This window comes from Canis aureus, chromosome 21 (assembly GCF_053574225.1).
Source record: "Canis aureus isolate CA01 chromosome 21, VMU_Caureus_v.1.0, whole genome shotgun sequence".
Lineage (NCBI taxonomy): Eukaryota > Metazoa > Chordata > Mammalia > Carnivora > Canidae > Canis > Canis aureus.
Window position 1 is genome coordinate 34,278,624 of NC_135631.1, and position 25,865 is coordinate 34,304,488.

The window sequence follows — 25,865 nt, forward strand, 5'->3', positions numbered from 1 at the left end:
ATACTGAGTTTGGGGGGGTATTGGAAGCACAGTGATGATCAGAAGTTGAGAGAAATTTAGCAGATTTCTGACTTGATATTTAATATTGTGGAAATGACGATTCTTTCTAGATTATCTAATGGAATTATTTTTGCTGGCATCACAGGGTACAGCTAGCTTTTTACCTGAAGGCTCGAGCAACTAAAATGAGGCAACATAGCTAAAACAAGACATCTTTCCAATTTTGTAAAAATGGCTTTATGGCATCTTGAGACAGTAGCCCAGGGAGGGTTGATAATGATTAACGCATTGTGTTAATTGAAGGTGTACATTGTGTTACTTAGATACATTTATATATTGCAATATGGTTGTAATGATATTTATCACATTAGATACCTATGATTCATTGTTATTGTCTGTTTTTAACAGATTGTACACAAATTTTAGGGTTGTTTCTTCTGTTTTTTGAGAGATGTCTTTTATATTTTGATGGGGTTTACATGGAATCTCCAGATGGCTTTGAGCAGTGTGGCCATTTTAACAATATTAATTCTTCCAGTCCATGAGCACAGGATGTCTTTTTGTTTGTTTGCATCTTCTTTGAAATCTTGCAGCAAAGTGAAGACATTTTATTACTTTTAAACCCACACATAGACATACAAATTCCTGTAGCTGGCAAATGGAGAGGCTGATCATCATATATTAATGAATAGATAACATTAAAAAATTTAAGGTAATCTTAATATTCTTGGAAACACAGTTTTTAAGTTTATAAAACATTCACCAGCAACCATTTTCTCATGTAATATGTTGATAAAATATTTCATGTAGAGCTATACCTAAATTTCATTCAATATATAAATTATCAGATATTCTGAATTAGTGGGTTCTATAATAATGAATTAGCTTTATGAAAAAAATAATTTTATTTTGAGAGACAGCATGTGCATGCGTGTGGGGGGAGAGAGAGAATTTTTTAAAAGATTTTATTTATTTGAGAGAGAGAGAGTGAATAGGGGGAGGAGCAGAGAGAGAGGGAGAAGCACACTCTGTGCTGAGCATGGAGCCCGATGCATGGCTCCATCCTGGGACCCTGAGATCATGACCTGACCCCAAATCAAGAGTCCAGCACTTAACTGACTGAGCCACCCAGGTGCCCTTGACAGAGAATCGTAGGCGGGCTCCACGGCCAGCACGATCCAGATGCTTGATCTCCCAACCCTGAGATCAGGACCTGAGCTGAAGTCGGGAAGAGTCGGTCGATTAGCAGACTGAGCCACCAGGTGCCCCATGAAAAGTTTTTAAAAAATAAATTGATAAATACAAACTACTCTGTAAAAATAGACTTTTGAATCTGCAAAACGTTGTAGTGAAAGGAAACAGAGCTCTGCAAATAGGTCAGAGATCCTCAGTTGCTCCACTTGACTGACCCTGCTCTGGGGAAAGGAAATCATGACAAATATAGGCAAGTCACAAGCATCTGGGAGTTTTGTTGTCTTTTTTGTACTCTTTGCAGTTACCCTTTGCTTTAGGTATCCAAGACTTTCTGAGGGCCTTTTTATTACAAAAAAATAATAATAAGAAGGGACAGATGGTTATCATTCACATTTGTTTGTTACATCTGTAGTAACTCTTTCGTCTCTACACAGAACATATTTGATATTAGGAAGCAGGTGTGAAGACTATATTTTGAAAGAGGTGGAGTTTTTCCAAGTAGGTCATTCCAAATAGGTCTGTTTTCCTGGTTAGGGTCAGATGGGGCCAAGGGACCTGCAGAACCTGCACTGAGGTGAGGCACATGATGTTCAGAGGATGCAGAATTGAGGGAGGCGTTGGTTTGGAGAGTTCAGCCCTCACTCTCAGAGTGAGTGAGGAGCTCCTGAAATTCTGTGCCCTACGTCCTCGTGTGTGTCACCCGAGGGCTCACCCTGGGGCACAGGGACACTAAAAGCCTGACTCAGTCTGTGTCTTCTGCTCCCTGTGGCTGGAGACCTAGGCATCTGCAGCCTCCTGGACCTCACACTAATCCCAGCCTCTCTGCTACATTCTCTTCCCTGATCTTTTCCCATCCTACATATGATATCAGGTCTTCCTTAGAGCTTTTTTTTTTTTTGTGATGCTTTGTAAGCTTCCCAGACTCATCTTGTGTTTTGTAAGGTGCACTATTTCTATAGTTATTCCTAACAATATAGGCATCACCCACCTTATCTGACAGCGCTCCATATTCCCCTTCTCTTTCAATTCTAGTGTTGGGTTATATCTTCTGACAATGAAGGATGGTCTTCCCAGACCATCCAAATTTTTTGTTAACGGAGTTGTTTGTATTCTTTTAGCTTTCTAAGAGAGTTGAAATAATGCCTGTCACCTTATTTTAAGGCTTTCTTTTTTAAAAAAAATTTTTTTTTTAATTTTAAGGTTTTCTTTTTTTTTTTAAATTTTTATTTATTTGTGATAGTCACACACAGAGAGAGAGAGAGAGAGAGGCAGAGACATAGGCAGAGGGAGAAGCAGGCTCCATGCACCAGGAGCCCGACATGGGATTCAATCCCGGGTCTCCAGGATCGCGCCCTGGGCCCAAGGCAGGCGCCAAACCGCTGCGCCACCCAGGGATCCCTATTTTAAGGCTTTCTTAAATGCAAATTCTATCTGGGTCTCTGACATGTTAGCCTAGAATATGCAAATGTATTTAAGAAAATTTGCGGATTATTCCCCACCCCTCTGAAAGTATAGGTCAAAAAAAAAAAAGTATAGATAAAAAGGTAAAAATCATTCTGCGATGGCATCATCATAGAACTTTCTGGTTTTTGATTCACTGTTGTGATTTCATAAGTTAAAATAAGGTTAAAATCAATACCTTTACATTTCAGTATGCTCTCAAAGCTGTCAATATGAAATGTGTCTAAATATTGAGCATTCAGTACTCTTAATTTAGTATTTACATTAAATGTTTTAAGTGAATAATTTCTTTTCATTAGTAACTCATTAGCAGACTGATGCTTTTACTTTGACATTGTGGTCACGTCATTTATTTAAATAGCATATTCATTTTCTATGTGGTGGAGAGTTTAAGATATTAATCTGTTTACAAAAGAAGATACTCTAGAGCAGAACATAATTAATCATTGGTGATTCTGACTAGGGAATCCATAAGATGCAGAGGCAGCAAGGGCTGGTATCTTTTATCCCCCCCTGGAGAATACTACTAGGTAGCTGGAAGGTGTTAGATTCCCTGTTCCCTGCTTGTCAAGTGAGGTAGGTCCTAACAGTCTTCCTTATAGAAATGTTATAGGGGTAAAAGGGAAAATGAAATGAAATGTGAGAGCAATGAAAGAGGCTATGAAAAATTAATATTTATTGCATGTTAAAATGTAGCTTTATATTTTAAAATACAGCTTTATATGTTCATATTACTTTATAAAAGTAATAGAACTACTTTGTAAGAATAGCATAATTACTTTTCAAGTAAAACTATTTATTGTTATTTCACATTCTGGTTTTATTTAGAGTTGCCATATTCTCTCAGTGATGAAATGTTGTAACTAAATGAGCTGCGATAATTACATAGGCAATTTGAGACTGTAGTTATTTTAGGGGAAAATAAAAACTTTTTTTTCTCTAAGTAAAATGAAATCTATTTTGGCCACTGAAAGTACTATCAGTAGACAATTTGGATTCCTTTCACTCACCTACGGAGATTTTAAAGTTTCAGAAACTAATTTATTTTTATATGTTTTATTTTAATTTTTTTGGAGAATCTAATTTTTAAAAAAATGGTAGTTAATTACATTCATTTTGAAAGGTATGGAATAAACTCTAGGGGATTTCTAATCTGATGGCAACTTTCAATATTTTATTAACAGGATTTTGAAGGAAGTGCTATGGGTTCACAAACATTAATTGTAAAAGAAATGGAAATATTTTCTTTTTTACCTTACCGAGCTCTTTCATTATCAATCAATAATTAACACTTAAGTTATACTAGTACTTGAGGGATAAATGATTATTCTTTGTTTTTCCAAATAGTAATCTAATGGTTTTGTAATACTAATTACAGAGAGGATGATATAATGCTGCCTGTACTCTTTTCTTGTCTCTGAGCTCCACAATGAAGATGGAAGCTAAGAACCCCTAAATGATGTAGCCCAGCGGTAGTTTCTCTAGAATGAAGATGAATGGCATAAAAGACCATTATTTGCTACTGCACACTCTCAGGCTACAACATACAGCTTCTTACTATTTATTTTTCCTGGAGACATTTAATGTCTTTATATCTTGTGCTGTGGTTCTCAGCCAGGGGCAGTTTTGTTCCCCAGGAGACATTTGTCAGTGCTTGGAAACATTTGTGATTGTCACAGCTCGGGGAGGGGGTTGCTCCTGGCACCTTGTGTGTAGCGGCCAAGGATGCTGCTGAACATCCCACAATGCACAGGACGCCTTCTCACAACCAGGACTTACCTGGTAAAAATGTCTGTAGCACTCAGGTTGAAAACCTGCTCTACAAGGACTGAAACATTTGAGGCAAGGATAAATGTATGGGATTCTTTCAATGAATATAAATTTGTAAAATTGTCCGCCTTGGTGGGTAGCAGTTTTGCTTTAGAAAAAGCATTTGTTAGTAAGGTATAAGGGGTAAGAGCAAACTAAACAGCGCTGCTTTTTAAAATTGTTTTGTTGGCAGAAATGAATTTGGGTCATTTGGGTTTAGGGACATTAAGCAAGCAGCTCAGTCAGCCTATGGTTAATTATTTTTTAATTTGGTTTTAATGGAATCTAGTATGATCTCTTCCACTTGTAATTGCATATGAATTTGCTGCTCAAAATACTTATACAAGTCTTTTTTTAAAATTTTTTATTTATTTATGATAGTCACAGAGAGAGAGAGAGAGAGAGAGAGAGAGAGGCAGAGACATAGGCAGAGGGAGAAGCAGGCTCCATGCACCGGGAGCCCGATGTGGGATTCGATCCCGGGTCTCCAGGATCGCGCCCTGGGCCAAAGGCAGGCGCCAAAGGCTGCGCCACCCAGGGATCCCCTTATACAAGTCTTATATAGCTCCAGATTTGCAGAGTGAAAGAGGCTAGATTAAGATGTGATCTCTGGAATTAACAAACAAAAAACCCCCAAGTAGTTGGCTTATTTTATGTTTAATGCTTTTCTTATTTTAATTATCAATATTCTTTTAAAATTCTGAGTATTTATTTTTTTACAGATTTTATTTATTTATTTGAGGAGGGAGGAGCAGAGGGGGATGGAGAGGGAGGAGCAGACTCCCCACTGAGTGTGCAGCCGGATGCAGGGCTCCATCTCAGGACTCTGAGACCGTGACTTGAGCCAAAACCCAGATTCGGTTGAGCCACCCAAGCTGCCCTAATTCTGAGTATCTTAAAGATAAACTTACTGTTTACCTTACGTGTGAAATGTCTCTAACTTAAAAATTGAAGAATTCTTGCTATGAATCTTTTTTTTTTTTTTTTTTTTTTTGCCCAACTTAGTTTTTGTTATAGTTACTGTGTTCCACAAATGAAGCCTTTATATTTCACTTGCACTTGTAGTTAAATAGTAGCGCCTGTTCCTGTGCATAGTATGGAGAAGGCACAGACAACATATGTTTATGGTTGTCGCTTGTTCTGGTCCTTCTATCACCTTTTTTTTTTTTTTTTTCCCTTCTAGCATCTTTAATGCAAGCTTGAAAGTGTCACCATTAAATTCTTGTTAATAGGAATTAGGGCAAGTAGCAATATATGCTGTGGAAGGTTCTCCAATTCTGACTTCATTCTTCCTAAATATTCTTTTTTTTTTTAAAGATTTTATTTATGTTTATTTGAAAGAGAGCATGAGAGAGAGAGAGAGAGAGAGAATGGGGAAGGGGCAGACGGAGAGGGAGAAGCAGGCTCCTTGCTGAGCAGGGAGCCTGATGTGGGGCTCAATTCCACGACCCTGAGATCCTGACCTAAACTGAAGGCAGACACTTAACTGACTGAGCCACCCAGGTGCCCCCTTCCTAAATATTCTTAAAGATAATGTCTCATCTGAAATGTGATACTGTTTCAGCTAAACAGATACACCAAATAGAAAGAATGGAAAGACTAGGGAATATATTATTGAACACTTGAGTTTGATGTTTGAATGCCAATTTGATGTAGTTGTCAGAAAAATACACCCTATAAATTCAAGGACATGATCAATTACCTATGTGTATGTATGTGTGTGTGTGTATGTGTAGGTATGTAATTACATGGTGTGTATAAATACATTCAGATGAGGTTCTTAGTAAGCCTATGTCATATCTTGAGTTCTTCCTATGTGCTAATTTTACTATGAGTTCTGAGCAGGACAGCTTGGAGTTGATTAGAAGATCCAAACTAGTACCCTGAATTTTATAGCTGTTCATGTAGTTTCTCACTTTGCCTTTCAGTCTGTATTTTCCAATAATCCCCTTATATAACACACCCTCTGATTTCTTTCCTCCCTTATTAATGTGTATTTCTTTCAAAGTGTGACTACAATCCCATCTATCATAACCCATAAGGTTTTAGTTTGCCGTGAATTCTGACAGCACAATTTTCTGTACCTCTTTAGCGGAACACTAATATTCTTCATATTGATCATTACCTTATTTTGTGTATTTTCTCTTTTTAAGATCTAATTATCATTTAGGTGGTGTATTTTTTTAATTTTTATTTTTTTTAAAGATATTTATATTTGTTTATTGAGAGACAGAGAGAGAGAGGGGCAGAGACACAGAGAGAGAAGCAGACTCCATGCAGGGAGCCCGACGTGGGACTTGATCCTGGGACTCCAGGATCATACCCTGGGCTGAAGGCGGCACTAAACCGCTGAGCCACCCGGGCTGCCCCTAGGTGTTGTATTTAGATTCCAGTATCTAACTGAATGGCGCCTTCCATGGCTTTGTTATTTTTGTAGGTTCAAAATAAATAATTAATTTTAAAATACAAGGAGGAACTTGTTATAAGTCAGCATCCACATTCCTAGCAAAGCCTAGGTATGGTAACTAGTAGTATTAGTAGTACTAGTAGCTAGTATCAGTGTAGGCATTGTATTATGTGCTGAGCTGAGCTGTACCAGTGAACAAAATGTCCTCTTGAAATTTACATTCTAATTAAAGGAAATATGAAATATATAACAAACGTGAAACTTAATAAATTATGTTAGATGATGTTTGCATTTGCTTAAAGGTATCTGAATAGAAATCTCAAGCCATAAAAAATTCAAAGGTAGTTTCCTATCTCAGAAAGCTAGATTATAAGGAAAAGAAAACAAAAGACTGTAATTTATTTATTTATTAAACAATCTGATTAATTAATTAAATAAATAAATATTAAATTTAATATTTATAAATATTTAAAAATATAATATATAAATATAATAATTTATATTTATAAATTAAATATTTATTTATTTAAAAAATAAAGACATGGAGAGAGAAGCAGAGACACAGGCAGAGGTAGAAGCAGGCTCCCTGTGGGGAGCCCGATGCAGAACTTGATCCCAGGACCCTCGGATCACGCCCTGAGCTGAAGGCAGACTCTCAACCACTGAGACACCCAGGTGCCCCAAAAAGCTGGAATTTAAAGTGATTTTTACCAATTGTATTAAACATGATTCACAGTGTGTTAAAGAGTATTAAAGAGTGAATGATTTTTAAAGCTTGATATTTCTGAGATTGTAACATTTATTATTTTAATAAAAGAGAAAGAGGGGAGTGTTAAAGAAATCGGAAGTTAGTTGGTAAATATTGCATATTCTTTTATAGCAACATTAATTTTTTTAAACTCACCTAATTTTCATTGGAGGAACATAGACTTTTTAAAAATGTTCTTTGTTGGGGGATCCCTGGGTGGGTCAGCGGTTTGGTGCCTGCCTTCAGCCCAGGGCATGACCCCGGAGACCTGGGATCGAGTCCCATGTCGGGCTCCCTGCATGGAGCTTGCTTCTCCTTCTGCCTGGGTCTCTGCCTCTCTCTCTCTCTCTGTCTCTCATGAATAAATAAAATTTTAAAAAATAATTGTTCTTTGTTATTGGTAATATTTATTCATTCTAATGTCAATTCAGATCTAGTGTCACTAGTTATTGCTTACTTTAGATAAAGGATTCTTCACATCTGAATATCTGCTTCTGTTGGCCAGCTTCTCTGATGATGTAACTTATGATAAATAAAAAGAAAGACTTTATTATACTTGGGAATCATTGCAAAATTTCTTAAGGTAAGGGAACTTTGATCTTTGAAAGTGACCACGAAAGAACATTGTATCATTCTTTTGTGTTAATACATCTTTCAGAAACAAGAGATTCTCAGTTGCTAGGGAACAAGTAGTTCAAAAGCCCACAAAAGACTTAATAAAAAAGAAAAAAATAGAGCCAAGCCATCCCACATTGCAAAATTCAAGTAAAAGTAAGTGAAATTGATTTTGTTAGTCTGTAAAGCAGTTGAGGTGACAAAGCATCTCTTTTCCTGCCCACATTAGTATTGAAGATGTTAGAGTTTACCCCTGTTAGCCAATAAAGACAGTGAAATGAGAATGATGGTGGGAATTATGTCACATTTTCTTTTAATCCCTCTTATTATTATGAGGTAGAATCATATTCATTCATCCAATTCATATATATTTTTGGACAATGTATGCACATCTATTTTGATATTTTTAGCTTTTCTCTGTAGAATTTCTTCTCAGAATCCCACATTATTGTGAGCGTCATAATAGGAGTTCTAAGATAATTTCATTATTTTGTAAAGTCGAACGACAATTGCACATTTCTCACAATAGAGCTCATTTTTCCGATGAATGAAATGAATCTAATGAGTAATGAAATGAAGGTGCAAAGTAGTAATTAATAATGTTAATCACAACTTTCAAAGCATGAGGCCTTTCTTAGCATTTTTATTTTTTGGAAGAGTGAATCACTGGAGGAGGTTATTATAGAATTACTATCCAGAGGCTGATTATTATTGTTACCTCTCAGCTGGGAGCTCTTCAGAAATAGGTCATTATTTTAATTTTCTATTGTTAGTGTAACAAATTACCAAAAATGTATTGGCTTAAAACACAAATTTATTATTTTATGACCTTTAGATTATTTTATAACCTTTAGAAGTCCTTCCCTTGGTTCATGGCTCCTCTCCTCCGTCTTCAAAGCTAGCAACATTGGGAGGATTTCTTCTCAGGCTGCCATCTCTCTGGTTTCCTCTCGCATAGTCATGTCTTCCCCCTTCCACTTTGAAGAACCCCTGTGATTACATTGGTGAGTCAAGAGGAAATCTTGTCTCAGAAAGATGACTGTGGGCATGGCAGGACTCTTGATTGCTTGTTCAGGACAAATTCCATGGGAGGGAAGTAAATGTCTAAGGACCAAGGGAAGGGGTTGGCAAAATTTACATTAGGTTTATTACGCAGAAATTTCTGTTTCTCTTTAGGGAACTTAATTTATTCATGAGTTGCCATTCTCTCTCCCAGGGGGAAAACCATCTTAGTATTTCAAAGATTTTGTCCCAAATCCCTTCCAATAATCTCTAATGTTCTTGACTTTGCTCCTTGGCATCTGAGCACAAGGAGAAACATTGATGAGATGTGTAGTATGTTTGCTCTTTTCTGTTCTCTTGGCATAGATATAGAATATGATTGCTACTAAGGACGTGGCCAATCTCTGCAGCCTATGTAGGGCCCCTCAACTCTGGGTGGTTGGTACCATCATCCTTCCGCTGGAACCCTGCTCCCTCCACTGTCCATTTTTCAAGCTCTGCATTGGGAGTCCCTTGATTGTGTACTCACACAGCGTCCTAGCAGACAGATAATTCTAAGCCACCATTCTTGTTCATCCCAATGGGCCTTTCTGTTTTTCCACATCTTGCTGAAGCCGAGGGAGACCCCAGCAGAGTGGTACTGCGGATCCACTTTGTATAAACGTGCCACATGAGCATTTTACCCTCCGCAGCTTTGGGCAGTGGTTTGCTCCTTTACCATGTAAAATGGGACCCAAACCGCCTCCACTTTGATACTGCAAAGCTTGCATTTCAGTATTCTCACCGATATAATGGTTAATGAAATGTATTTTTTGGGTTTCTTAAAGTAAGTAAATAATATAATGTATGTGAAACACCTCGGACTGGTATGGAGCAGATGCCTCAAAGTGATCACTAATAAAATCTTCCAGGTCATCCAAAACTTGGAAGCCTATCTTGCTTTCAGTAAGCATCTCTGGGGTATCTTTGTTATCCCATGGCATCATAGTAAATATTATGATTTCTGAAACATTTCTTTAGGTCTGTTTGGTAAGCAATTATATCAATCAGTGGTGTTACTTTTTAAATATTACACTTGAGGGGGTATTCTTAAATGTATCATTCTGAAGATTATCTTGGAATTACGGACTTGGGGCAAAGAGACATAGAAGTTTCCATCGGAAAAAGGAAGGAAAGCTATATTCTCTGTTGTCTATGAGTGTAATAGTGAATAATCATTAAAGCCAGTTAATTAAGATTATAAGAAAGCAAGAATGGACAGCTGACACATATTCTTGGCTGTCCAAACTTGTGGCAAGGATGGAAATGAGAGCATTTGAACTACAGAAAAATTAAAACATATTAGTATATCAGTCAGGAGGAAAAACATCCTATCTAGATTCTCTTTATATGCTACGTTCTTTCTAGTAGAAGAAATGGAAGCTGGTGTCACACAGCATAAGAGGAATTGACACATGATTTGAATGAAGCTCCGGTATCAAGAACTCATGTTATTTACACTGTGTTCTTGTTTTATTTATTTATTTTTCTGGAAAGAGTGGATAAAATGGTCAGACAATTATTTTTTAGAAAAAAATACTAGGAAGAGAAAGAGAGAGAAATACTTAAAGTTCTACTTCTATTTAAAAAACATTTTAACATTTTAAGTATTTTAGAAATGGGGTTTATTTTAATGACAGGAAAAATTATAAATGTATGTACTTTGTAAAAATATATAATCTTAAAAATCCACTTGAACCCTTCTCCTGAAAACTTTTACTAAACATATATCATGAGAATTTTTGATAGCTTTCACAGTACCTCTTGCAACAACAAAGAATGTTACATTCTTTAAAGCCAGAAGCAAGAGCTTTTTTTTTTTTTTTTTTTTTTTGATGGGGCAGTAATATGGTTTTAATTCATTTTTATTACCAAAAAAACATTTCAAATGTGGTTTTATTCAGCAAGATATTTATATTGGGGCTGTGGATGTAAGCTTCCTTGATCTCATTTATTTAAAATTTATTTGTGAATTAGATACTACTTTTTTAATTTCCTAAGCATTTAAAAATTAGAGTCAATTTGAGAGAATATTCTATCTATGGTTGAGAGGATCTCTATATACTTGAATTGTTAATTGTTCCTGATTCATAATCCATCTAATGCATCTGGCCTACGTAGGTAGTGCCTTAGTAAGTGACATTATGTTTAGTACATAATGCAAAGCACACATTGTGTATTTGGAACTGATCTTTACGAACTCTGAGTGCTGGTGTGATCTCTATACCACAGGAAGAATGTCAGACTTCATACAGAAATAAACACAATATTAATGGCACAAAGCATAACTGCCTTTTCCACCAATTAGTTTTATTGGTTTTACTGAAAAAAACTAAATGTCTTCGATCAATTACAGTGATGTTGAGGCTTATCTGTTCGTACCCCAAATCAATTAATCTTTCTAGTTCATGTTCCTGGGTGTCATCTTTGGCTAAGATGAGAGAGAGCCTTGGGCTGGATGGAGTTGTTCATGGACAATCTGGTCTTTAAAATAGGACTCCGTAATCTGCCTCTTAGCAGAAAGTGTAAGCAATTCAGTAATATGCAGGAATTCCAAATAAAACTGAATATGGGGATTTTATATGACTAGATTTTTGTGCCTCGAATGGTTGGGAGGATAAATCCACAGGGTCAAAATTCAAATGAGTATGAGAAAAACTTCATAATTTGAAGAAGTCAAAAAATTTTAGGAGTGAAAGTTTGATTTAAATCCTTTAAAATGATTTTGAATCACACAATTAAAACTTCATGTGAAATTACTGTGTTCTGTTATAAATAAATGTTAGCATATGCATCTATGTATGTTTGAAACCAGTGTTCACCAGTAGCCTCCGTGGCCATCTGAGACCTGGCTATAGAACCTGTTGGTAGTATTGCAGAAATTTGGAGTTGTGCCAGAAAAAGCAGGGTTGAACTGGTTCCTGCATGTGCCTGGATTCACTTCTTCTAAGACGGTAAAAACCTGCCAGGCCCTGGCTTTCAAAGATGGTTTAGTCATGCATGTGCGGCCCATCTGGTGGATGCATAAGGGATTTCCTACTCGGCTCAGCCCTGTAGCCACAAGCATGGTCGCTGCCTGCCCCCACCCTCCCCCTTTCTTTAATCTGTCCTCTCCTGCCAGGAGTGTACAGGCTCTGCAGAACAGGTGCGTCTCCTGCCACTCCAGGGAAATCCTTCGGTAGACACTGTTGGGAGGCAAAATTATAGTCTTCTTTTGCTGCCTAGCTTCCTTGCAGCATAGTTTGATTCAGTGATTCAAATAAAACCTCAAAGATGAAGTTTGCTAATGAAAAATATTTATACTATTAGAGACTGAAGCAAACTATCATCGACTTTTAACCCCTCTGTTTGTGTAATAAAGCTCCCGGTGTTACACGGATTGAACCGTAGCAGGGTCTTTATCTCTCCCCCTCCTCCTCCTTCTTAACCTTCCTCCCTCTCCTCCCTCTCCCCTTCTTCCTCTCTCTCTCTTCCTAAGATTTAGCAGGATACACTTTAATCCCAGGGTTGTAGGGTTGTAGCTAGGGCTAACCGTAGGAGGTCTCCTTCAATACAGTATTGCTTGCCCTTCCTCCCACCTTGGCTCACTGCGCACATCCTCCCAAGTCTGACCTGTAGTGCTTCTGTTCTACTGACTGTAGCGTGGCCTCTCCTCTTCTTTCCTTTTTCCTTCCCTTTCCTTCCCTTTCCCTTTCCCTTTCCCCCTTCCCTTCCCTTCCCTTCCCTTCCCTTCCCTTCCCTTCCCTTCCCTTCCCTTCCCTTCCCTTCCCTTCCCTTCCCTTTCCTCTTTCTCTCTTTTCTCCTTCCTTCCTTCCTTCCTCTCTCTCTCTCTCTCTCTCTCTCTCTCTCTCTCGTTTTTAAAACCTGATGGCAGTTAATACCAGGTTTTGAATTTGGGGAGGTACAATTTCAAGTCACAAAATTGTATACACAAATCATTATGGTACAAGATATTTTACAGCCTGTTAACATGACATTGCTATTTTGCGTAGCTGGTGGTCTTACAGCAAATTCTTATTTATATACATGTTTTTGACACATTCAAATTCCAGAAAGATCAAAGTGAAGAAGGGAAAGAGTGGGCCTTTCTAATCATTGTTTATGGTTTAAAATACATTCTACTGTGAACTTATGAATCACATCAGCAATTATTATACTAATTTTCTTTTTTCTTCATGCAGATTTATGAAAAGTATCAAGATTTGTATACTGTGGAGCCAAATAATGCACGGCAGCTGGTGGAAATTGCAGCCAGGGATATTGAGAAACTTCTAAGCAACAGATCTAAAGCTCTGGTGGTGAGTTTTAATTGGATCTGCTCATTTTATTATTTTCATTACTTGTTTTTTTTTTTTTCCACCTTTATTTTCCTTTGTGTGCTTTCTTTACTTCAGAAACTATGTCCATGTAATGTGTTTGTAAAAGGTAAGATATCATAGTTTCATTTGTGAACTCAAAATGATCAGTGGATTACTAATTATTAGTTTATTTTTTATGTTAGATGGCTTTATAACATAGGAACAGCATATTTAATTGGTACATACATCTACTTATACATGTATAAGTTATGATGCATAATAATGTTTAGATCTGTCATACAGCATAAAACCCACAAATATTGCCAGTACCCTTAAAGCTTCCTTTGCAGTATTCTCCTCTGCTTCACCTTCCTCCCTGCCAGAGGCAGCCAAGTTGCTTGATATTTGGTTACTCATTTCTTTTATTTTTGTTTGTATTTATTTATTTATTTATTTATTTATTTATTTAATTTATTTTTTTTTATTTTTAAAAATAGAAGTACCTCACATAAATGTGTTGCGAAACATGGTGGTGGTTAGTTTGCTTGTTTCTCAGCTTTATGAAAATCATGTTGTAATGTAGGTAGCCATCAGCGACTTGCTTTCTTCCTTGTTACGTTTGTATGATTTATCTGGGGGTAGCTTTAATTTGCTCTTATTCACAGCTAAATATTATTTTATGAGGGTGTATAACAATTGGCTCATTTATTCCCTCTTGGTAAATTATTATTTGAATTATCTCTAGATGAGCACTACTATGAATACTGCTGCTGAATTTTCTTGAACATGACAATGGTACACATGTGCAGGGATACCTGTAGGGTGTTATGTACGTGGTAGTAGAAATAATAGGCTCACAAAGTCAGCTTTACAGAAGTATGAAAACTGTTTTCCAAAATGGTTGTATCAGTTTACACTTCCGCCAGCTGCATACGAGTCCCCGTTGATCCATATTCTGACCAATAAATGGCCATGTCAGACTTCTCAATTATAGGCCATCAAATGGGTGTAAACTAGTATCTATTTCTTATTAATGAGGCAGACATTTTATGTTCTTTAACCATTTTTGTTTCTTTAGTGAAATATCTGTTCATATCTTTTGGACATTTTAATTTTTTAAATTGATTTGTAGGTGGTGTATTCTTGATGGTAGCTCATTTAAGTTCTATATAATGCAAATAACTTTTTGTGACTTGCTTGTGACTTACCTTTTCATTGTCCTTATGGTGTATTTTGATAAAAGATGTTCTTAATGTAGTCAAAGTCACCTTTAAAAAATGTTTATTAAAAAAAAGTATTTCAGGGTGTGTGTTTTAAAAATCCTTCCCCATCTTGAGATTGTAAATATTTGTTATTTATTTATTTTTTAGGGAGTTTTATTTATTTATTCATGAGAGACACAGAGAGAGAGGCAGAAACATAGGCAGAGGGAGAAACAGGCTCCCTGCAGGGAGCCCGATGTGGGACTCGATCCTGGACTCCATCCCGGGACACTGGGGTTATGCCCTGATCCAAAGGCAGGTGCTCAACCACTGAGCCACCCAGACATCCCTGTTATATTTTTTTTATTATAAAAAGTTCTGTGTCTTTAAGATTTATTTAATCTACCTTCAGCTGATGTCAGTATATAGTATTAAGTTGCACTTTAAATTAAATGTTTTCCTAACCAATTTTCCCAGGGCCATTATTTAGCTTCCATTACTGCAGTGGGCTCCAGTTATCAAGCTAGATATCTAGTAGGTCCAGTCCCTCACCATATTCTTCAGAAGGATCTTGAGTGTTTTTTTTTTTAAAGGGTTTTTAAAAATTTATTTATTCATGAGGGACACAGAGAGAGAGGCAGAGACATGCAGAGGGAGAAGCAGGCTCCCTGCAGGGAGCCCGATGTGGGACTGGATCCCAGGACCCCAGGATCATGCCCTGAGCTGAAGGCAGATGCTCAATCACTGAGCCACCCAGGTGTCCCGGATCTTGAGTATTCTTGAACTTTCACATGTAATCTAAATTTTAGATTCAGCATGTTATTACCCAGTAAAATCCTTACTGGGATTTTGATTGATTTGCATTGACTCAGACCAAATTGGGAAGACTGATATCATTATGATATTTTGCTTTCACTTTATAAATATACTATTCTCACCGTTGAGCAAAATTTTATTCCATTCAACAACATTTTAAAATTTCTTCGTGGAGTTCCTATACATCTTCTGTTAGATATAATGCTGGAGCTTACGTTTAGCTTCTGTTAGTCTACAAATCACAGCATTGTTACAAGAATTTGTCCCAGGACAACTCTGAATTTCCGGTTTACTTATCACTCACAGTTCAGATTTTTAGCTTACTATATTATATGTATATCTTGGCACTCAGAAATTTTGCCTGCTTTTTTGACACTTATAAATCTTTATGTTTCTTAAAATATCCAGGATCTTGTTGTAATGTAACAGGAGAGTTCTTTGGAATATTTAAAATACCGTATTGGCAGAAGTTGAAACATTTAATTTTTAAGAAATATATAAATGAGTTATCCATGAGAAGTTTTCATTACTGGAGGATTCAATGCATTCTTCCTTTCAGTTTTTAAGCATCATTTGTAGATATTAAGTGTGTTTTTTAATTAAAGTTTATTTAATAAAAATAAGATACATATTTTCTACTTAAGTGGTTAATATTCACTCAATGACAACTGGAAAGGATTCCAATTATATTAATTTTTATCAGCTTACCTTTTTCCTCCGAAAGTAAGAAGTAGATAATCCGGACATCAAAGTCCCATGAAAAAAGACCATAGAATGAAATATGATGTATCTTGCCTTAATTGGATTAGGATGGAGCCTATTGAGACCTTCTTTTCTATCATTTGGAATTGAAGCTCTAGACACCTGGTGCATTATTTGAGTCCTATGGGGGATCAGTGACTATCCTAATGCATGAATGGCAGAGTACAGAAACCACAATGACTGTTTAATTGTGGAATTAGATTATATGTCAGGGAGAAAGAGTCCTGTTTGTTTTCAAACTAAATTCTTTATTTAACTTTTTTGATTCTACAAAAACAGAAAACACATTATTTCAAAGGGAAATGTTTTGAAGCTAATTGAAAAACAGGTGCTACATTGTACTGTAAATGAATGCAAGATAGCATTATTAATTAAGCTCTATTTTTGTTGTAGGCTTATACTCAGGAAGACTTCTTGACTAAAAGAGCTTAATTTATCTGAGCAGGTTGCCAGTGTAATTCCACAAGTAAATATACTGGAAAAGTAATGAATATAAAAATTTGAGGTAGATGATAAAATTTAATACCAGTTAGACCTTATGAGCATTTAGTAAGTAATAGTATCTGATTATTTCTCATAGTGAACTAAGCTCTTGATATCATTATTAGTGTCATTTTTTCAGTGAGAAAACTGAGTCTTTGAGAAATCCTCTAACTTGCTCAAAGAAATTTATCTGATAACTAATGTATGTCAGTGCTTCTTAAATTTTAATGAACATTAGTTCAGCTATGGCACTTGTTAAAATGTACTAGCTTATTCAGTAGACCTGGCCAGAGATACTACAGTTCTAATAAGCTCCCAGGTGATATTGATACTTCCAGTACAAAAACTATGAATTAGCAAGAATGGAAGAGCATTCAGATTCAGGTGTCTGACTTCAAGCTCTGCATTCTTACTTACTACAGAAATACATCTTTTGGCATGAAAAAAGTTTATAATCATAGAGGAAATGACTAAGGAGTATGCTATAAACTATTGTTCATTCAGATTACTTAAGAATTGGATATTCCAGTTGATAGAATATTCTGGAAGGTTATGAATTTTTTTAGTGACTCCTGTATCAATTACCCATCTTCAAAAAATGACTAAATGAAAATAATAGAATATTGAAAATTTTTTTCTTTTTTATTTAAATGTGAGAAAATTTTAAACCCTTATTCTTCTTCAGTATCAAGATTGGAACGTAAGATGAAGAACTAAATTCAGTTCGTTTTTTACTCACATATGTACTGAAGAAATTGCCGGTTTATAGTTAATAATTCAGTTTGTTTTATCTTTTAAAGAAAATGAACAGCTGGAGGCTTTTCTTTAACCAACCTTCCTTCCTTCCTTCCTTCCTTCCTTCCTTCCTTCCTTCCTTCCTTCCTTCTTCCTTCCTTCCTTCCTTCCTTCCTTCCTTCCTTCCTTCCTTCCTTCCTTTTAGTGGAATGATTACTTTTCAATATCTGCGATACTTTTTATTGTGCATGCATATACACAGATTTTATGTTTTTGAACCTTAGATTTTAAATTCTGTTAAAGCCTGTTGATTTAAAACGGAATTGTAATTTGTTGTATTGCTTTTTGTTTATCTTGCATTTGCTTAAGTGTTTGACTCTAAACTACTCCTACCAAGATTTTCTTTTTTTTTTTTTATTCACACTTATTTAATGCTGTGGTCTTTTTATCTGTTCCCTCAACCAGCATTAGAGCTGAAAGAGAAATCAATCAATCATTTTTAGTTACTTTTGCCCTAAAACTATCTCTTTTATAGCAGAACAGACTTTTGCTTAAAAAGTGATTGCTTAAAAAAACAGTTAAATGATTGGTTTTTTGGTTTTGTTTTGTCTTTACAACTATATAAAAACATGTTTCTGATGATTGATGTTCATTAGGCTCTTACATATAGCCTGTGAAGTAGGAACACTAAACGTTTACTTATTCTTGTTTCATAAATGAGGAAATTCAGACAGATCAGTGTCCTTGCTCAAGACTTGTTTAGATGAAATGAAGTAGTGGTGCAATTCAATTTGAGGGTATCAGTCTACAATCTTTATTTTTTGTTTTCCTTCCAAGCCCAAGCAGGTAATTTCAAACACTTTATTCCCAAAATTATTTCTAAATGACTATTTTTCTGGCATTTGTTACATCTTTGTCTCAGAAAATGGCTTAATGGGATGATTATTAACATTAATCAACATTAACATTATTAATTGCTAATATTGAATTATTCTTAAACAGTCTCAAATCAAAGAATGTTTACAAGCAACAACTCTCTCCACAAAAACACCACAAAATCACAGTAAACATTTAACATAGTTATTATCCACATTTATTTTAGCCTGAACTAGGCTGGAAAAACCTGCAACTATGCACACATAGCTCATGGGAGAAGGCTCTTCAGCACAATAATGTTCCAATTTCTAGTGGTGCCTTCTGAAGGATGGAGGTGAATAAAATCAGTGGTCTCATGCATGGTTCACTAACCTGCCTGGCTAAGGAAATTTGCTGAGTAAATGAAGGTTTCCAGATATTTTGCTAAAAGAAAATAGGATCAAGGTTGTAATAACTGAATTTCTGTGGTGACACTTTTGCAATTATGGTGTATCCTGTCTCCCTCTGGTGTCCTGGTAACTTTAATTAAAACTATTTCAGTTTATTACAAAGCTTTAAATATTGTAATATGCCCAACCTTTTTTTCTATTCTTGATATTGAGCTTATGATTAGAAAATGAAAAGAAGAAAATGACAAATGTTTTCAATGATTCTTAAAGTAGGGTCTTTTTTCTGGAGGATTACATTACTGTTGTTTAATCAAACTGGTTGTGTTTTCTTTTTCTTTCTTTCTTTTTTTAATGTTTCTTTAGCTCCTAAACCCATGGTTCTGCCTCTTTCACGTTTGTCAGAAATGCCTCTAGAGTTGGCTAAAAATGCAGGTTCCCGACCTTTATCTCTAGAGATTTTAACTTGGAAACATAGGAAGAAATCTCAGAAAATTTAGGTTCAAAGAGGTGGTAAAGAGATACAGGAGGAAAGGTGAAATTCTTCAGAGACTCAAAGAAGAGTAAAAAATGTATTGTATTTGGCTACTAAGAGTCAATGTTTTACTTCTGTGAAAACAGATTTATTAGAATGTGTTGGAACAGAGTAAAGACTACAGTGTTAAAAAGTGATTGGGACATGATAAATTGTCAAGAAATTTGTGTCTTCATGAAATTTGGTAGGACAGTGAAACAGAAACATGGAGTCTTATTAAATACTTTGTTTTTCTTTTCTGTTTGTTTTTGAGAATGGAGGTATATAAGTATATTTATAGACTGAAAGAGAGGAATCTGTAACATTTGGGGGAAAAAAAAACCCAAAACCCAAAAAAACAAACAACCTGAATGTTGAAGATTGACTCCAGTAAAAACAGGTACAGAGAAGATCAGAGTCATGCCATTTGTCTTTGAAAAGATAGTGGTATTTTTCACTTGAGACAAAAGAGATATTAAAAATGAATAAAGACTTTGCAGATAGAGAAAATCTGAAAGTCCCACTGAATTACTGCTTCTCTCTTGGTGAAGTAGACGTTAATATTTTATGTGAAGAATGAAGGGGCTGTGGGAACTTCAGGACCATACTAAAGACCATACTAAAGAAAAAGTGGAGAGTTTGCTGTGGGTAAGTGAAGTGGCTGATAAATAAAACCTAGGGCCTTCCTAACACTGAGAAAAAACAGAAGGCACAAAATACCTTCATATTCTAAAAATGAGGTCTTGGGCTGCATATGAATTTGAAAGAGCTCTCTGAAATTCTGTGTGTGTGTGTGTGTGTGTGTGTGTGTGTGTGTGTGTTTTGACCATTAGTTCAAAATTTGTCTTGTAGTTATAAATTTATCCAGATTGACAAGAACGAGAGAAATTACTTTGGAAAGAGTATGAAATGTTGTGCTATTTCTGTGTTCCCAGAAGAACACGAGTATGCTTACTCTTCTTTTGTTAGTATAAATGTCTTTGAGAGGATTACTCAGATTGTTTATATACATATATCCCTTTGACTCTGCGAGTGGTAAAGGGACCAGGTAGTCTGCATGTGTTTTGCAAAGCTGAGATTACTTTTATTTATTTGGTTTTGATACATGCCTCTAGATACTAAACATGCAGTGCTGAGGCTAGACATGCTGTCCTGGTGGCTGAGCAATGAAAGGTGGCTTCACTCTGTACAAGCTTACACACAGAAGAGGTAGGCCTTGTAGGACAGCCTACAGCTACCTACAGAGCTGGTCTGCAACTCCAGGAAGTAGGGCTTCCTGCCAAGGCCAAAGCCAGTTTAGCAGAAAGAGGTAGATGGGAATTGAGGGGTAGAGCAGTAAATGGCAGCCAGAAGTGTGGGATTGCAATTGTATGAACTGCCTGGCTTCAGGCAATGCAGAAAAGCACCTCCTAAGAAGGGAACATTTGCTGCTCTCAGAGAGGACCAACACATAATTACAGTCAAGAAAGGGCCTTCCGTTGCCAGCTTCTCATAGTGATGCTGCTAAAATCAGCACCTGTGAGCTGGTAAGGGGCGGGGGGTGCAGATGGGATCAGGAGAAAAAGCTCAGAGAGTGGAAATAGATCTCTCCCATACTTCTTAATCTGAATCTCCTGAAATTTCTTAGCCTGAACCAGTACCAGGCTAGTAATGGTATTACAAATAAATTTTAAATTAGGCTTATTAGACTTTCAATTTTTAACCTAGATTAGATATTTTAATTGATAAGCTGAGATTATTTTTAGGGATAGAAGTAGTATATACAATGCTGAATGGAAAAGTTACAGACTCTGTAAGGCTTGAAGTTATGTTCAAATATGATTAATACTCAAGGCAACTAATGAGCAATTTAAACAGATGGCAGGTTTGTTTTCTCTCATGTAACAAGAAACCTGGAGGTAGGTAGCTCAAGAGGTTTGTGGAAGTCCCATTCTGTTATTTCTTGTCCATCTCACTCAGTAACCTCTGGCTCCAAGAGGAAGCAAGAAATGTGGTGCCTTTAATTAAAATGTATATCCATCCAGCCAGTGTCTCCATGAAGACCTTTTCAAGATTTAGAGTGTGTTTTAGGGAAGAATGTCTAGAGAAAATTCAAATTAAGGAAGCAGAGGAAAGAGAGGAAAACATTGTTGGGATGTATGTATGTATGTAGAGTCCCACTCCTTCAAAATAATCATTATATGAACAACTAAATCAGCTTTCTCCAGCAAGGTGTTGGCACAGTATGGGTGGTAGTACTTGAAAGGACTGCCAAATCCATCTTGGGTTGAAAATTGGCAGGATATATTTTGTAAACATCAAGGATACTTAAGAATTAGCGGTAGTTGAAAAGTTTGAAATCCTGAGCCACGGTACGTGGTCTGGTAATTGTCAAGAATTCCAAGTTCAAGAGAGGAGACATTTTTATGTGGATAAAGTGTAAGATTATAGGGAACGTTGGAGAAACAAGACATTGTGGTAAATGTTGGAAATTTGAGAAATGAAGAGTTCTAGGGATGACAAGATTGAGGCATGAGTGAGTGAGCAGGTTACTAAGATGGAAAAGAGTGAAAGGTTTTAGGGTTTTAATGGTGCTGAGCAAGTTAATAATCAGCACATAGTGAATGTATACTATGGTCCAAACAGTTTGCTAGGCTCTTCCTATATATGTCTACCACAACTTATATTCTACAAAGTTGGTATAACTGTTTTCATTTTACAGATGAAAAAGGGAAAGTTCAGAGAATTTAAAAAATTTCAATTTTACACAGCTGGCAAATAAATCAAACCCACTTACGTATCTCTACAGAATACTTGGTGTTTCCTGTGTGCCTCCATTAGTTTAAAAACATACAACATTAACTCATTTAGTCTTCACAATGCATCAGAAAACTCACCTGAAAACTTAGAAAAATTGAAGGTCTTGCCCAAGTCTTACATAGAGTGGCATATTTGGGCTTGAGTTCCTGTTTTTAGATTATATAGTTGTTAGCTCAGTGCACCATATTTCTCACCTCAGTGACATCTCAACAATCTTAGCCAAAATATATTTATGTGTCATTTGTCCAGTCAACTTAGATCTCTCCTTAAAGGTGCCATTATGCCTTTAATGGAGTCCCATGGTAGCTTTGGATTAAACTCCTGGCATGTCAGCATCTTCATCTGTTTCGTTTGGCCCATCGCATCTAACACATACTTAAAGCGGAAATTAGCTACTAATAAAATACGGACGTACATAACCTGCAGAATGTCTTCTCAGTTAATGTTTTTGCAATAAAATGACTCTTGAGTTTTGAAATCCAGTTTTCACAGAGTAGACAGATTTCTCAGTAAGGTATTTTTCTTTCTTGGTTTCTTTTTTGCTGATTCCTATAAGGTAACTATTTATATTTACAGCCTCCAAACTCAATATTTTTTAAATAATGTGATATCTGGGAAGAGTCTTAATTTACATTCTAAATTCAATTAGCACATCAGAATCCTGTGTAGATGCTTTAAAGAGCAGGCCAGGTGCCAACCATGGAGATGTGCATGTTTGCTGTTGGCACTGAGAGGCCACGCAGGCTGATTGTCCGTTAACAATCCTATTTATCTTTTCATCAGGAAGCAGTGTTTGTAGTGCTTTTACATTCTCGTTTAAGAGTTTCTTATATTCGCTAAATGCATGTTATACTGTTCTACTTAGGTTTTAAAAAGTTGGTTAGGGGTATGGATTGATATACATACACTATGAATTTTTTCCATTCAACATAATAAATGATAGACTTTCAGAATTTTTCACTCAAAATATATCAGGTTTTTGGGAAGCAGATTACTGGGTTAAATGGGAGATGCCTGTATTTCTTGATACTATTTGTTAATGTGTCAAATGGAAATCTCTAGCAATACCATCACATTTCCTCTCTCAGGTTACACAGTTTAGGGGCAGCTTTATGGATTTTTAAATCTAACATAACGATAGGAATTGGGGGCCAAATAGAAGGGATGGTGAAGCACCCAGACCTATGTTTAGGACTTCTTAAATGACACTACAAGGGAAACAGATCCATATGCCCTGGAACTAGGTGGCTACTCTTTACCAACTCAGTGTTTTAATTTTGATTGTATTCTGTTCTAATTAATATGTTCTTTAAAGGTTAGCAGTGAAGTGTTTTGAAACAGTACTTTCTGTTGTAAATGACTTGGTGCCAGAGTGAATTTTCTCCGTCCCTCATTCCATCAAGTAGTGTCTGCGCTAAGTGACCGTGTAAACAAAGACACTTTTGAAAAAAAGGTAGTCGCCTTTAACTGGCAGGGCACAGTGAAAGGTATAGAGAGCCTAGTTTTTTAACAGAATGTGTTCAAACAGTGTAGGTTTCAAGCAACAGTTGTAGTCTCTTTATGGTCAAAGAAATGTCTTTTGGGAATGTGATTTTCATAGTCTTGAGTTGCCTTAATTCCATAGGATCTAAAAGTAATATTTAAAATATCAGTAAGAGCCTTATTCTGTTGGCAATTTGACCAAAGTAACGTGTGCTCTGATAATGCAGCCATTGAAAAATTTGTGTAAAAGAGTGTTGGGTTTGTTGATTGCATTTAGGAAATGAGAATTTGATGCATGAAGGGACTTACAAAGCTTACATAGGCTGGAATGACTATGTAGTTTGTGGGGCCCAGTACAAAATGAAAATGTGGCCCTACTTTTTAAAAAGTGATCACGAATTTTTAAGATGGCAGCAGCCGAGTGTTGCACCAGTTGTCGGGTCTTCCTGAGCAGTCTCAATTCGATTACACAGGTGGCACATCCATGAAGCTGGCCAACCTTGCACCCACCCAGGTGACTAATGGGACAACTGGACCTGGTCATGGGATTTGTCCAGTCCTGTTCCTATGATGATCGTCATCAGTCTTCACTTGGTGACTTGAGAGTTTATAAAACCTGTAACAATTGTTAAAAGATTACCTCAAAGTGAGGCAAAAAAAAAAAAAATCCATTTTTCTTTCTACTTTTTTTTAATGAAATTATAAACTTGTCCCAATAGCATGATAGAAATGCTCCGATTTAAATGTGCTAGTAGTATGATGGTTTGCATAAAAATAAATCTAGACACACTAGGGTTAATCTAAGGCCACCCTCTTTGATTCATATAATAGGATTTGTAGCTCAAACTTCATAGTATGCCATATATTTGGAGAGAATCTGATCAAGCAGTGTTTACTCTAAACACTGTTTTAACTGTTTAATGACTTGAACTTCCAGTGGTGGTCTGATTCCTGAATATTCTTCTTAACTTCGTTTTTTTTTAATCTAGTGTTTATCTTTTTACCCATTAACCCCTTATTATCCTATTGCAGAATTACATAAACTCTAAACCCTAAACCTTCTTCGGTGAATTCATTTTCTAGCTTTCACTGAATAACACGCAGGTGGAAGACCTTTATGTGATAGGCAGTGCCATCCCAGCTTTTTTTTTTTTTTTTTTTTTTGATATACATGAGGATTCTTTTTGATTCTATTCTCAATAATTTTTTAGAGGTTATAAAATCAAGAACTGCTTTTGCAAAGATGAGCTGTCTTTGCCTTCCTTAAAATCCCCTGACACAATCTACCATCAGAATGACGGAAAGCCCCGTTAATTTTAATTAAAATATCATAGAACCGTAAATCTTGTAGGAATTTGGGGAATTCATTTTTCTGACCTCCTTTCAGGCAGGTAAATGTCTAAACTACCAAGATTAGGGACGGTGTCGTTCTTTTCTCAAATATTTTTGGCGACGAAACTTCCCATTATTTGTAATACCTTGCTGTTGTTACTTTGCTTGTTTTTCAAGAAATTATTTCTAACGTCCACGTCCTTGTCTCATTTAAAACTATTTTGTTTTCTGTTCTCTGTGTGCATTACATTTCGATTGGCCTAATCCTTATAAGACCATCTAATTTTGTGTGTGTGTGTGTTGGGAGGGTTGAGGGTGGCGAGAACCATCGACTCATCATGGCTTAGCATTCCTAACAAATAATGATGATTCCTGTTTGCTGAGTAGTCATCATTGCTGGGCATTGTTTTAAATTGTTTACCCGTTTCAGATTCAAGCTTCAGAACAATCTTACGTGGCAGGTACATTATGGTGTCTGAGGATGAGGGGTTGCCCTGACGAAGCAAAGCTGTCTAACTCAGTACTAAGTGGAACAGGTTAATCCTGGGCATCGCTGACTCTCCCTCTGCCTTTTAATAAGCCAGGCCCTGTAACCTAAGGAGCTGTAGCTTCTTTAGCGTTCCTGTATATGTATATGGACGTGTTTTCTATTCCTTTTACATTTTGTGCTGTGTTCTGGAACTTATCAAAGATTTATTCTCCAACTTCCTTAAAACGTAGAGGTCAGAATTGAAGATGGTAATTTAATTTGTAAGGGAGCACTCAGAACAATCACAGTGTAACGGCAAGTTAACCGTTTTTCATACATGTGATCCAGCAGCAAGAGGTGTTATTTATTCTTTGTGGGTTGTATGGTAGATGATATGTATATTAGATGATTCTGATATATTTTTAACTTATGTTGA

General features: G+C 36.2%; 1 protein-coding gene across 8 annotated transcripts in view; it reads left to right on the forward strand.

The window, feature by feature from the left end:
* The window catches only part of CACNA2D1 (calcium voltage-gated channel auxiliary subunit alpha2delta 1), a 475,096-nt gene that overhangs the window by 88,098 nt on the left and 361,133 nt on the right, over positions 1 to 25,865 (forward strand). For all 8 annotated transcript variants that reach the window (XM_077863845.1, XM_077863847.1, XM_077863846.1 and 5 more), the window contains exon 3: positions 13,457 to 13,573. In XM_077863845.1, coding sequence (XP_077719971.1) covers positions 13,457 to 13,573 — 117 coding nt within the window. The remainder of the gene's footprint in view (positions 1 to 13,456; positions 13,574 to 25,865) is intronic.